Source organism: Pleurodeles waltl, chromosome 2_2 (assembly GCF_031143425.1).
Source record: "Pleurodeles waltl isolate 20211129_DDA chromosome 2_2, aPleWal1.hap1.20221129, whole genome shotgun sequence".
Classification (NCBI taxonomy): Eukaryota; Metazoa; Chordata; class Amphibia; order Caudata; family Salamandridae; genus Pleurodeles; species Pleurodeles waltl.
In genome coordinates, this window is record NC_090439.1 from 1,188,548,402 (window position 1) to 1,188,562,879 (window position 14,478).

General features: G+C 45.5%; 2 protein-coding genes across 2 annotated transcripts in view; one reads left to right on the plus strand and one right to left on the minus strand.

The window, feature by feature from the left end:
* The window catches only part of LOC138283065 (lymphocyte antigen 6E-like), a 297,207-nt gene that overhangs the window by 54,014 nt on the left and 228,715 nt on the right, over window positions 1-14,478 (minus strand). Inside the window, exon 4 of the mRNA XM_069221212.1 lies at window positions 7,172-7,252. Within this exon, the coding sequence (XP_069077313.1) occupies window positions 7,172-7,252 (81 nt within the window). The remainder of the gene's footprint in view (window positions 1-7,171; window positions 7,253-14,478) is intronic.
* Window positions 11,691-14,478, plus strand: part of LOC138283066 (lymphocyte antigen 6E-like) — a 120,755-nt gene continuing 117,967 nt past the window's right edge. The window contains exon 1 of the transcript XR_011201052.1: window positions 11,691-12,279. The gene's annotated coding sequence lies outside the window, so the exon portion shown is untranslated. The remainder of the gene's footprint in view (window positions 12,280-14,478) is intronic.

Here is a 14,478-nt window from a genome sequence, read left to right on the forward strand (position 1 = left end):
CTGCTGCAATAACTGAAACATGCATTTGGGTGTGCAGTAAATGGAAGCTTATCAAAAGCATTTAGTTTGTTTATATATTATCTCCTGAACATCGTAGTGAGAGCCTGCTGCAGTAATTGAAACATGCATTTTGGTGTGCAGTACATCAAAGCTTATCTGAAGTATTGCTGAATATTGTAGTGCAATGCATTTTAGTGTATAGTTAATCAAGACATATCTGTCAATTAATTCTTTGCCTATATATATATATAAATAGATGCTTTTCATTGCTATTCTTCTTCTACTATTATTAATGTGCTAAATGCTTACATTTTACCTGCAATTCTAGTAAAGCTAAATTGTATTTATAATTTGCGTGTGGTCCTTCATTGAGCGTCCTTATTGACTTATACCGCACAGGTGAACCAGCCACCTGGATAAGACATTTGGTACCAGGAGTGGGGTATAAGTCAATAATGCCTCTTTGGGGACGTAAGAAAAGTGAGGCAGAGAGCGGAAGGCAGCATGGGGCAGAAGCCAGATCAATTCGTGGTGGTTAGCAACTGATTCGTTCTCTGGTGTGGCAGGACTCCTGAACCGGTGGGCAGCGCCGGTGGTTAGATGAGAAAGTGACTCCTCTCTTAGTGGAAGATGCGGTTGAGAGTGTAAAGCTAAGAGGGGCAAAGCTGGAGCTGAAAGCAGCAGGGCAAGTGAGATGGCTTTACCTGTCTGCGCTCCGTACGGAATACAGGAAAACATTAACACACAATGCAGAGACAATAAAACTGCGGGATGAGGTTGCAGCCTTGCAGGAAAGGCAGTTACTTATGAAAGAGACAATAGAAAGTGCAGTGACTCGGGGTGATCAAATGGAGGCAAGGTGCACCGCATTAGCAGTACGAGTAGCAAAACAGAAGAGTAGGCAGAAGCCTAAAATGCCCTCAACCGTGCAAGTGAGGGCACTGATACGCAAACAGAAGAGTAGGCAGAAGCCTAAAATGCCCTCAACTGTGCAAGTGAGGGCACTGATACGCAAACAGAAGAGTAGGTAGAAGCCTAAAATACCCTTAACTGTGCAAGTGAGGGCACTGGTACACAAAGAAAAATTGGGATCCACATACTTGGGAGGATGAGGTGGAAGTACGTGTAACAGAACTAGGTGGAGTTGAAAGTGGAGAGAAGGACGTGTAGGTGAAATTGAAGGTGAAAAGGGAGCGAATGGCAGGCAAATACAGAATTCTTGTTTGGTAAGAGATTATACGCAGAGTGAGTTGTTGCAGAGAACCCGCATGTTAAGGCAGATGCCTGCAGAGCCTTTGTTTAAATGGTTGGCGAGGTTGTGGGACACTGGAGCAGAAGATGCATTACAGAATCCTTTTACGTTAGGTCCCATCACAGAAGGAGACCCGTTTGAGCTGGAAATGATAGTACAGGATGATGTAGATGATGTAGTGATGTGGAGCCTATGGCAGAGGCAGAAAAAAGGAGGGTGCCACAAGATTGGGCCTTATTGGAAATAGAACGCATAACTGATGATCGGCCGGTCACTTTAAAAACATGGGTCCCCTTACTAGGTTGGACAAGAGAAGGAGGGGTTGGCAATAAAGTAGGCAGAGCGCAGGAGTTTGCCATCGTGAAGTGGAAATGGTATCTGCAGCAGAAGGCAAAACCGGGGCCAGCAGGAGTGTCAAAGTTACAAGAAGATAAACTAGGGGCAATGGACTTGCAGGCAATGATCCCCTCACAAGAGCCATCTGAGATGGAGTCCTCACCATTTAAAACAGCCCCACCTTTTGAACAGCTCACAGAAGAAGAACAGCAAAATGCATGGTTTACAGATGGCACCGCCCGGTACTATCAAGGAAAGAGACAATGGCAAACAGTCGCATTCCAGCCTGCTACAGAAACGCTGTTGCTGCGAGGAGGAAATAATGGATCAAGTCAGCTTGCGGAACTGAAGGGGGTAGCAGCAGTAATTGAGCAGGCCCCCATCAGAGAGAAAACGTTTGTGTACACTGACAGCTGGGCCACCTATCAAGGACTAGTAAGCTGGGCCCCGACTTGGCCCAAGGACGGATGGAAAATCAAAGGCACACCCATTTGGGGAGGTGAGCAGCTATGGGAAGAGATGTGGGAGAAAGGGCACAAATGTCAAATCTATGTAAAGGGCACAAATGTCAAATCTATGTGGGAGATGTGGACGCCCATTGCCCTTCAGACACCTTTCTTGCATCTCTATTCAAACACCGCAGATCAGATGGCCAAAACACAAACAGTAATCATCAATGAGGAGGCTGAAGCTGCTCTAGCAAACTGGGCTCATGCAACATCGGGACATCTAGGAGAGAATGGCACTTATGCATGGGCACAGCAACAACAGATTCCAGTCACTAAAGAACAGGTCCAACAAGCAGTAAAAGAGTGCCCCACATGCAACCAGATAAAACAAATGCCCCTGCAAAAGAAGCCTAGCGGCCATATCAGAAGAGGAACCGCAGCCGCTACAGTGTGGCAATTGGACTATATTGGGCCGCTACCAAAGGAAGGAGGAAAAAGCTACGTATTGACCATGGTGGACACCTACTCTGGCCTTATGTTGGGTATGCCCTGTAAGTCTGCAGATCAAAAGTCCATTTTGCGAGGGCTAAACTACCTGATAAAACATTATGGGGAACCTGATGAAATCCAAATAGATAGGGGCACACACTTTGCAGGGAAAACAGTGCAGGATTGAGCGCAGGAACAGGGAATTCGGTGGATTTTACACCTTAGTTATTATCAACAAGCTGCACGCATGATTGAGAGATATAACGGACTGTTGAAAGAGCAGCTAAAAAAGTTATCAGCACATCAGACTCTAAAAGGATGGAGTAGTAATTTAGACAAAGCCTTGTTTGAATTGAACAATAGACCAGTCGGGCAGCAGACTCCTTTCATTCGGATGACAGGGCATGATAAAGAAATTACCCACACAATGTTTGTCTGGAAAACAGACCCTCGAGCTCGATTACCTTTACAGGCTACTTCTGGCAGTATAGGACTGGACCTATTTGTGCCAGAGGATGGAGAAATACCAGTAGGACAGGTGAAGACTATTCCCCTAGGAATAGGAGTGAGAGTACCATCCGGAACATATGGTAGAATTGCCCCTCGATCCAGTCTAGCCATCAAGGGAGTGTCGGTACTAGGGGGAGTCATAGACCCAGATTTTAGAGGAGAGGTTAAAGTAGTATTATTGAACCAAGGAGATGCTACTGTATCGTATCAAGCACATGACAGACTTGCCCAATTGATTTGTGAACAAGCGTATACCCCCCACATTGTAGAAAGATCTGCCCCTCTCTATAACACTCAGAGAGGTGAAGGAGGATTTGGAAGCACAGGAAGAAGAGTATGGGTGCATCATCCAGGGAAAAAGCCAGAGGCAGGAGAGATATTGAGTCAAGGGGTGGGGAGTACATATGTTGTACTTTTAAAGAATTCTAATGTACCTGTATTTGTACCTGCAGTGAGACTTACCCCACGGTCGTAAATGATGACTTCTGCATCGATGACGTGGTTCCTGTTTGCAGTCATGATTATAACTGGGAAAAGTATATTGGTCCGACCAAATGTGGCGGAGAATGTCATCACAGACCTTCATGTCACCTGTGCACCTCAAGCCTCTAAAGTAACTGATGACCAGGGAAATGTTTTACTTTGCAACGTGGAGGTACCTGGAGGCAAGTGGATGGCTGCCAAAGCTGTGACCTGGAAGGTAACTGGACAGCAAATCCGACATGCCAACGGACTAAACGAGTTGCAGGGGACACCAGCAACAGTAAAGGCTTTGAATTATATGCTAAACATGACATGTAAATATTGTGATACCAGGACACATGGTGGTTGTTACAATGAACAATAGAATACCAGCCTTCATGTTTTATATAACCGAAAGACGCATGGTTAACAACTTAAGCAACGTTTCTATAATGCAATATTGCATAGGATGTAAGCAAGTTCTGCATGCAAGCATAATTAATTGTATTGTGTTACAGATAGATTTTGTCAAGGGGAATGTCTCAAAGTATGATCTATTATGTGCACCATGGACACCATAGTTATGGCCCTTGCCAAAGTTACGCAATAGAAGAGATCTAGGGTCCTTGATAGCTGGGGCCACCGGAATCGGGGTAGGGGCCCTGAATTCTTTTGATGTTGAAGCTATTGGGAATAAGCTATCTTCCACAGGATATAGTACAGGAGAGGCCATAAAAGTAAATTCTCAATGGGGGCCTACACACTCACAAGAAGTATGGAAGGTTCTGCGTGGGTTGTATCGTGATTGGCAATGGCATAATTTCACTTATGAACAATTTGGAAAAGGCTCTCAAAGCACCCAATGTCCAAAGGAATTCAGTGCATACTATGGCAAAGTGTTGTTAATCAACAGTATGTAGACTTCAAGGCAGAATGGGGACAGCTTCAAGGTGAATATTGGAGATAACAATTGCATTTGCCTGAGGAAATATGGGTAAAGCCTATACAATTCCATTGTGAGGGAGAGATGTGTTATGCTCATTTTGATATAGCTAGAAGTAATCTTCCTCCTGAAATATGGTGCCCCTTTATATTGCTCCCTGTAGTAATAGGTGAAGAATGGTGGATACCTCACTCTGACAAAAAATTGATTGATCAAACAAATCACACCGTAGATCCCACTAGATGTGCAGATTGGTCTAAGGGGTGGGTATGTACCCACACTGGACGGGTGCTAGACCCATGCCTTCACCCAATACCAGGAGAATGTGAATGGTTACCTTATACTATTAATGCCACAGACTTATATCAGATAGGAACAGAGAGTTTACCAGCATTATTGACATAAGCACTCACATCTTGTACTGACCAAGTTCACCATAACCACATTACAGATGCAAATGCGTGCGCAGTTAGAGTGGAACATCTTGCTTGTTGTTAAGCTACCCAGATAAGAGGCAATCAGGCACTACGCACAAGTTACCTTTGCTAAACTTGATATGTCAGCTAAATACACCAAGGATACAGCCATACTGATGACCATAAACACTAAACAGCTTATGCACACTGCTTCATGCATCCAGCAAATAACTGAGCATCATTGGTATGACATCTTCTTAGGCTGGGCACCAGGAGCTATAAAGACGCTAACCATAGTGTTACAACAGTTAATTTGGTTATTGATTGTTTGTGTTACGCTAATGACTATACTATGTAGACTATATGTATGCACAAAGCAGTTTTCATACTAAAGATGCAAGCGCTTAGAATAACGTTGACCAGTATTAGTAGCAACCTAGCGAGCGGAATGTCAAAGCAAATGATATCCGTTTCAACATGCATCACGCTCATCTAAGGGGTGGAGTGTTCAGTATTTATGGAAAGTTGCGGAAGACATTGTAACGCGAAGGGTTAATTAGCTTGAGCAGTGTAGATGAGCGTGATGCCTGTTGAAACCCCCTCCCAGACATCGTGGAAAAGTTCATGATACTATTTTCACACTTGTTTGTGTAGAAGACTCCGTCTCAACCTTGAGAACGAGTACAGGGCGAAGATGGAATGTAAACAAAGGCTGGAGCAGAGCAGAGCAGACAAGTACTGATAACATTAGCTAGAAAATGCCAGAATGAGACAGAATCCAAGCTTCGAGTTATTTAAGCACTGAACTGTGTGTGAGGGATTAGGAAGCTCGCAGATGGAATTGTGGAAGCTGCCATGGCCCAGCGCTGCCTCTCTGTTTGCTCGTGGTGCTTGAGGGGGAGAGAGGTCCAAGCTGGCGGTAGAGGGCTCCCCAGCATGTCGTGGATTAAGTTAAGTTTCCACACAGGGATAAAACACCTTTGTTTCTCTGTTCTATTATTATGACTGATTATTTATGCCTGCACTGTGTTTATAACCTGAAGTATTCAACTCGTTTTTTTATTCTGCTTTCTAAACCTATTAGTGTGAACTGCTGCAATAACTGAAACATGCATTTAGGTGTGCAGTAAATCAAAGCTTATCAGAAGTATTTAGTTTGTTTATACTGTATATTGTCTCCTGAACATCGTAGTGAGAGCCTACTGCAGTAATTGAAACATGCATTTTGGTGTGCAGTACATCAAAGCTTATCTGAAGTATTCCTGAATATTGTAGTGCAATGCATTTTAGTGTACAGTTAATCAAGACATATCTGTCAATTAATTCTTTGCCTATATATATATATATATATAAATAGATGCTTTTCATTGCTATTCTTCTTCTACTATTATTAATGTTCTAAATGCTTATATTTTACCTGCAATTCTAGTAAAGCTAAATTGTATTTATAATTTGCGTGTGGTCCTTCATTGAGCGTCCTTATTGACTTATACCGCACAGGTGAACCAGCCACCTGGATAAGACATAAGGCTAATAACACTGTGGATCTTGCCCTCTATTTACACAATCTAAACCATAGCTCTCTGACAACCATCCTTAGTAGCCAAGCTGAGGACTTGTACTTTTGTCCCACCAGCAGACACACACAGCTCTGCTCCATTTGAGTCATTAGCACATACATCAATTGTGGAGCCTTCTGAAATAATCCCATTGCTTAGCAGTGACTTATTTTGTTCCTCCGAGTCATTCAGGGGCCGGGAGTAGATTCCATTGGTGCAGCAGGTGCAGTGGCCCAGGGCTCAGAGGACTGAACCCTGATTGTTGTTATATTTTACAATTTAAGCAGCAGTTGGGGCACACTTTCTTTCACCAGGGGCCATGGTAAAATGGTCATGCCACTGTAATAGGGTTTAGGAAGGAAACATGCCCATATCTTGCCATTTTGCATCATGGAGAGCAATACTTGGAGTTTCATGTTCTGAATAAGTTAATCAGTTAAATCACTGATCTCATTAACGTCATTCTTCAGAATTAGTTGGTATAAACATCCATTCCAAAAGTGTTGTATTATCCCTGAATCCCTTGCTGCCATAAGCAGTAAACAATTTAACTCCAACAAGAATATAATTCACTATGGTAATCAGATCAGCCCTAGCAGGAGGTGAACCTGAAGGTTAATTGCCAGTTCATGTCTTCATGATGAATTCTAATATGGAGTCAGTCTAGGAGGACTGAGGTCTGGAAGAGTACAACACTGTCAAGATGGTCAGCCTGAAGAAATGTCCACAACCACTGAGTGATGACAAAAACATACCATATCCTTTCCCAGCAGGTTCATTTTCAACAGATGATGTTGCCGTCAATGACGCGGAACGGCGAAAGCCTGAGTAAAAGTCTGTTGGGGTGAAATGTATCAGTCAAATAGAAAGTAAACATATAGGTGGCAGCATTCACTGTGGTCAAATTCATGTGACATTCCTCTGACAGTTTATCACCTATTTGCACTTAGCGTTATATCTATTTGCCAAGATATCATAAAACATTCACATCACAACATATCATGTTGGAGTATTCATTGGACATTTATGTGACAACATAACCTCTATGTGACTCAGTGGTCAGTCATGCTGTAGTAGGCCATGTATCCTAATTATGTACTAATAACTTCAAATGAATATCTTAATGTATGTGAATTTCATTTCACCGCAAACCATGCATTTGAATTCACAGAATATTCATGTTACAGCATAGATTGTTTCTGTAATCAGAGTCCATGACATATAACACTCTCACTGACCCTGGTTTGATCTGTGCCTGTCATGGTCACTGGACCCAGCCACACATGTGGTTAACCATTTTTATTGGGAGTGCTTGGTGGAAGGAATTTTCTGGATCCTTACATATACCGGAAAATTATGGGCCTCATTACAAATCTGGCGGTCTGAAGAACGTCAGACTTGCGGAGGCGGTTGCACCGCCGCAGTAGTGGCATTCCTGCTGCCACATTACAAGTGTGGCGAAGCCGCCATGGTCGGAGCGCCGGCACCACCAGCCGGCAGCCTGGTGGTTCCGGCAGTCGTAATCCACCAGGGTGGCGCAGCAGCGCTGCCCTGGGGATTACGAGTCCTCATTCCGCCAGCCTTTTCATGGCAGTCAGAATGGGAGTGTTGTGGGCCCCCTGGGCCCCCTGCACTTGGCATGGGGAGTGGAGGGGCCCCCATGGACAGCCCGTCGTGCTTTCCACTGCCAGAATTAGAGGCAGTGGAAAGCGTCACCACGCACCGCCACATTGTCGCCTGCTTGATTACGAGCCAGTGTCAACGTAAAGGCCCTGTTTACCGGCTGGCCCAGCAGTACACTCGTAATAGGGCCGGTGGTGTTTAGACCGCACAGGCGGTCAAATGGCAGAAAGAATTCATAATGACGGCCTATGTGATAGAAATGCAAGGAAAATGTGTGATCTTAGGTAAAGTTTGATATTTGCAGGTCATTGTGGTTAAGAAAACATTTTGTCATCCATATGAAACACACACCATAGCCTTCCCAGAATAAGTAGCTTTCAGAAATGTGTGGGTTTTGTAGGTTTTCCCAGGTGGTGGCAAAGCCAGGCCTAGAAAACACAACTGCTTACATTGCCAAATCAGGTCAGATTTAGACAGGGCATTTTGATGTCTCCACATTAAGTTTTGTCATAGACTCAAGGTCCACCAATACACGAAGGGTAGTGTTTTTATGGTAATAAGTAGGGGAATGCTGGGCACTATCAATTTTGTGGATCCCTGCATATTCTGGGAGTTTACATCACAGAAATATAAGAACAATTAGTGAATTTAGGCATTGTGTGAGGTATGTAGCAATATGGGTAAAAAGAGATTATGGAATTCACACACTGCATACTACCCCAGACCCCCATGGATATCTAGGGGCAGGTTTCGAGAAAGTGGAGCTGCACCTAGTGCAGCACCACTTTCCTATCGCTCCTTACCTCCCCCTACCACAACCATGTCTGCAACGTATTTAAAATACGGTGCACCATGGCAGGGTAGGGGGAATAGTGTCATTTTTTACACTATTTATGTACTCTGCAGGAGTAGTGCCAATTGTTTGGCGATACTCCTAAAGAATGCATAGGGCCCCATTATAAATAATGGTATACTCCCTTTTAATGCCTGCTCTGAGGAGGCGTTAAAAGTGCAGAAAAAAATGGCGCAAGGAAATCTGTTAGATTTCCTTGCGCCTTTTTTTCAGCCCCCCCTAATGGGGAACACCCCCCTTGCGTACATTATGCCTGGCACAGACATAATGTGGTGAAAGGGTTTACAAAGTGGCGCAATGTATGCATTGCTCCACTTTGTAAATATGGCACAGGGAAAATGCCACTTTACAAATGACGCTATGGCAGCGCTAAGGTGGCACTAGGGGCTCTTAAATATGCCCCCTAGTTTTTAGAAATTTCTTCATCTGGTAGGATTCCCAAAGTGGTGGCCTACGCAGCCCAAAAAATGCAGCCCTTTGCTACTGGACGTGAGACCATATTGGGATTAAGCACCACCCTCCTGCCCACTTGTAAAAACAACACCCTAAACAACTAAGACCCTCATTATGACTATGGCAGTCTTTTGAGCCGCCCTACGACCATGTTTTCAGCAGCGGTAGCACCACCATGAAAACCATGGTGGTACGGCTACCGGTGACAGGGAATTCCTTCCCTGTCACTGGTAGACAGCTCCCCCCCAAGCAAGCACCTGACCCCCAATCCCCAATCCACATACCGACCCCCAGACCCCTGATCCACATACTGACCCTCTCTACCCCATCTGCATACCGACCACTGACCCCCCTCTAATCCAAACACTCACCTCCCATTCACGCACACAGTAACACTCATGACACCCATTCATACACATGCAGAGATGCACCCACGAAAACACCCCGCACAGCTATACACGCAGACACCCACACGCACCACGCATACACCCATTCACCAACACTGCCAGACATGCATCCACTCACACTCATCTATTCACTGCCCACCCCTGTCAGACGCCTGACATACATTATCCGGCGAGGAGGTCGTCCGGCATGGAACAGGAAGGGGCACTGATACCGCCAGCAGCGCCCCACCAGCAGGACACCGCCAGGCTGTATTAAGGGACTTAATGCAGCTGGTAGCATCCAACTGGCAGGGTGGTGCAAGTGATAGCACTGCCAGGACGCCACCGCCCGCCAGCATGGCTACTAGTGGATTTCTGCCCACAGTGTGGCGGAAATCCGTAAGTAACCATAATATTGTGGTCTTCTGGCACCCGTTGTATCGGCGGTAGTCAAAGAATACCACTGATGTCATAATGAGGGCCTAAATGTCACTGTGCTTGCCATTAGGATGTGATTTTTTTTTTATTCTGCAGAGGAGCATAAAGACTGTTGCGGCAATAGGGTTGATGGTGGGGCCTGATGACAGAATGGGCCAGACCCAACCCATTATTCTATTAAAAAATATATTTCTGCCATGAGTGGGCTTTTTGCCCTTGGGGCATGTTGAAGGGCAAACCCATCCCTGCCCTTAGCGGAGGCCAAAATACCTGTTTGACCTTTTTGGGATGAGAGCATTGTCCAATGTCACAGTGTATGTCCTTCTACTCTTTCTTTTGCCACAAATGGAACATTCTTGTGTCTAGCAGGCTTTCTACACTCAAGGGGGCTGGTTTGGGGCAATCTTCCCAATTGTGACAAGCCATCTATCTACCCAGTGGGGGGTCAGAAAGACACTATTGTCCCTCCTGGGATGAGGGTATGGCTTTATTCCAGGGTAGGCTAACCTATCCTTTCATTTCTTTTGGAACCATTTTGAAATACCTGGTATCTAGGGGCCTGTCTGCAACCTCCACAGGGGATGCACATTGAGGTAAACTTCTGTATCTTTATTATGTCTTTGGTTTTTATTGAGCAGATAGACTAAAGCTTTGGTGGGGTTGTGATGGAGTCCTTTTGCAATGGTCTGCTGCCCCTGCCACAAACCACAAATGCCTAATGGGTGATATGTGCTTGGGGATCCCCCTCCTGTGGTTATTCTCAAGCAGGTATCCACTCAGTAGAGTTTCTATTGGAAAGGAGAGATTTGTCCCTTTCCAATATTACCTCTCCTAAATCAATCAGAGCTTGGGGTCCCCCAAGCACTGAAGCAGTGAAAGTAAAATGAGCCAAGCTGATCAGCTCATTTTACTTACACTTTAGTATTGATGCCATCAGCATGCGGATTGTCATTACCAAACAAACAAAATAAAATTACAGTCTTGGGGTGCTTGGAAGTGCTTCCTGAGCAGTTAAAAATTATCAAAAGAAGAAATCCATTGGACGCAATCAGACTACGTTTAGGTGTTATAACCAAAGCCAGTCATAACTACACTTTAGCTTTGTTTTCTTTTCAGTGATTTGTTTACATGCATCAAAAGTGTCCTCTTAGTTTTCTTCTGAGCATGCAGGGATCAAAATCTCACATCCTGTAATGTCAGCCTCAACATTCTGCTGAAATTACTTCCAGCCAAAAACAATTTTGGGTTTTCTTACTACCTTTGGCACTATTCAATGAATCTGAATGAAACTATCCAAGAAATCATTTTGTGTACATCTATCAAGTGGGGAAAAAAGGAGGGTGCAATAAAGTAGCATTTGTTCAGTTTCTACAAAGGCTCTGAGGCTCTGTTGACTTCAGACATCCTAAGGCAAGCATTAATCATTCCTGTAACAACAATGCCACCTTGGCAGTGCAATAATGCATGGTGAACAGATGCCTTTAAGATCTCTTAAAAGGGAGGACAAACTCAGAAGAGGAACCAACCTCCACAGGCAGATGGAAAAAGAAGTTTGGAGAAACTGACCAGGAGATGGAAATATGAGACTGAGGATGCTAAACTACCCAAAATGAAGTAGAAAAAAATCCAGAATCAGGAGATCTGGGTTCTAGGTTTGAGAGGTGCAGGTCTAGTGCTTCCCATTCAGTCAAGGAGGGCATCAGGCAATAGATCAGTGCAGCAGCAGAGCAGTTCCTCCAGAGCAGCAGCCCGTTAGAGGGCCAGTCCTTATAGCAGCTTATAGCAGCACAGAAGTCCTTCTTCCTTGCATGGCACCATAGGTCCTGAATTTGGTGATGTCAGAGATCCAGAATTTATACTCAGTTGAAGTAGGGGAAATTTAAATGGCCATCTCCTCCCTCCCATCAATGCCCATCAGGTTACACCCAAGCATTTAGGCACACATTATGGGCCTCATTACAACTTTGGCGTCTTTTTCTCAGACTGGCAAAGCTGTGACCGCCATATTACGACTGCTAGCGGGAAGGAGGTGGTGTCCTGATGTAGGGCACTGCTGGTGGTGGAAGAGCTGGTTCCCATTCCCTCCCAGCCATCCACCTCGACGGAACAGGTAAGGTGATCAACCAACAGGAAAGGAGGGGATGGGGGTGTTGTGAGTGTGTGCGTGAATGTATGCATGAATTTCGGGGGAGGGTGCGGTGTTGTGAGTGTGTGCATGTATGTGTGTATGAATGTCAGGGGAGGGCGGGGGTGTTGAATGGGTGTGTGTGTGTGAGTGTGCGTTTATGGGAGTGAGTGCATGTGTGTGTGTTGTGTAGGTGTGTGAGTGAGTGTGTGTGCGTGTATGCAGGGGTGGAGGAATGAATGCATGGTTCAGGGTGGGGATCATGAATGTGAGGTTCGGGGTTGGGTGAGGGGGCTGCTGTGAAGGAAGGAGGGTGGGGGGCCAATATGAGGGCAGGGGGGGAGGGGACTCATCTGCCGGAAACAGAAGTGGAAATTTCTGTCTCTGGCAGTCTTTATGTCAGGGTTTTCCTGGCGGTGCTACTGCCGCGGAAACCGTGGCGGAAAGGCGACACGTAATACCGCTGGTGGTCTTCTGTGGACTGCCGGGCCGGAGGTGCTGACCTCTGGCACAGCGGTTCGACCGCCTTGGCGGTAGGGGTGGCGATGTGGTGGTTTGGCTGAAGCCAAACCGCACACTCGTAATATGGCGGTCTTCCACCACCGCAAGTCTGGCGGTCCGAAGACTGCCAGACTCATAATGAGGGCCTACGTGTGGCTGTCCAGCGGCAAAGACCAGCTGTCCCAAATGGCTAAAGTAAGAAAATGCCAACTTTCTAAAAGTGGATTTGCAATTTAAAATCCAACTTCATCACGGTTGGACCTGGCCCTTTTTGCAGGGTCATCTCCAAACTTTTTGCCTCCTTCCTCATATTTTTCCTGACCTGTTTTTGTTGGCTTTAGGACTCTGGGCACTTTACCACTGCCAACCAGTGCTAAAGTGCATATACTCTCTGCGTAAATTGTACTGCTGATTGGTTTATCCATGATTGGCACATTTGATTTACTAGTAAGTCACTAGTAAAGTGCACTAGAGGTGCCCGGGGCCTGTAAATCAAATGCTACTAGTGGGCCTGCAGCACTGGTTGTGCCACCCACATGAGGAGCCCTGTAATCATGTCTCAGACGTCCCACTGCAGTGTCTGTGTGTGCAGTTTTAAACTGTAAATTCGACTTGGCAAGTGTACCCACTTGCCAGGCCTAACCCTTCCCTTTTCCTACATGTATGACACCCCTAAGGTAGGCCCTGGGTAGCCCCATGGGCAGGGTGCAGTGTATGGTTAAGGTAGGACATATAAATGTGTTTTATATGTCCTGACAGCGAAGTACTGCCAAATTCGGTTTTCACTTTTGCAAGGCCTCTCTCTCTCATAGGTTAACCTGGGGGCTGCCTTTAAACATGATTAAAGAGTAGATTCCCTTTGGGAGCAGATAGATATGTGGATTTTGGGATCTCTAAACTCACAATTTAAAAATACATCTTTTAGTAAAGTTGGTTTTCAGATTGTGTGTTTTGAAAAAGCCACTTTTAAAAAGTGGGCATTTTTTTTGCTTAAACCATTCTGTGATTCTGGCAGTTTATGGATTCCCTGTCTGGGTTATTTTGACAGCTGGGCTGTTTGCACCTCTATCTAGACAGTGACACAAAGGGGGCTGGGGTGTAGCCTGCATGTCCTGATGAGGCATCTGTGCTAGGAGGGAGGGGGGAAGTGGTCACTCACACCTGAAAGGGCTGTGCCTGCCCTCACACAATGCAGTCTCCAACCCCCTGGTGTGTGTCTGAGGCCTTGCCTGGGCAAGGCAGGATTTCTCAAACAAGTGAGACTTTCCTTTGAAGTAAGACTACTCCAAAGGCCAAAATAGGTATAAGAAGAGCAACCAAAACCACAGACTTTAGACACTTCATGGGGTAGACACTCTACCGCACAGACACCTCTGGACAAGAAACCTGCTGGTGAAGAATCCCTGAACCATACTTGCCAAAAGGAACTGCCTGGCTGCCCAAAGGACTCACCTGGACTGCTTTTCTGCTGCCTTTCTGTTGCCCTGCTGCCTTGCTGCCCTCTGGCTGGATAGAGCTTGCCTCCTGTTCCCTGAAGTCTCAGGACCAAAAAAGACTTCACTACTGTAACTGGACTCCTTGTGTGGTGAAAATTCTATGCACAGCCTGCTAAAAATGGCGCACAGCCTGCCTGGCGGTGAAAAATTCACAGCACGCCGAACCGGAATGACGCAGCCCAAATTT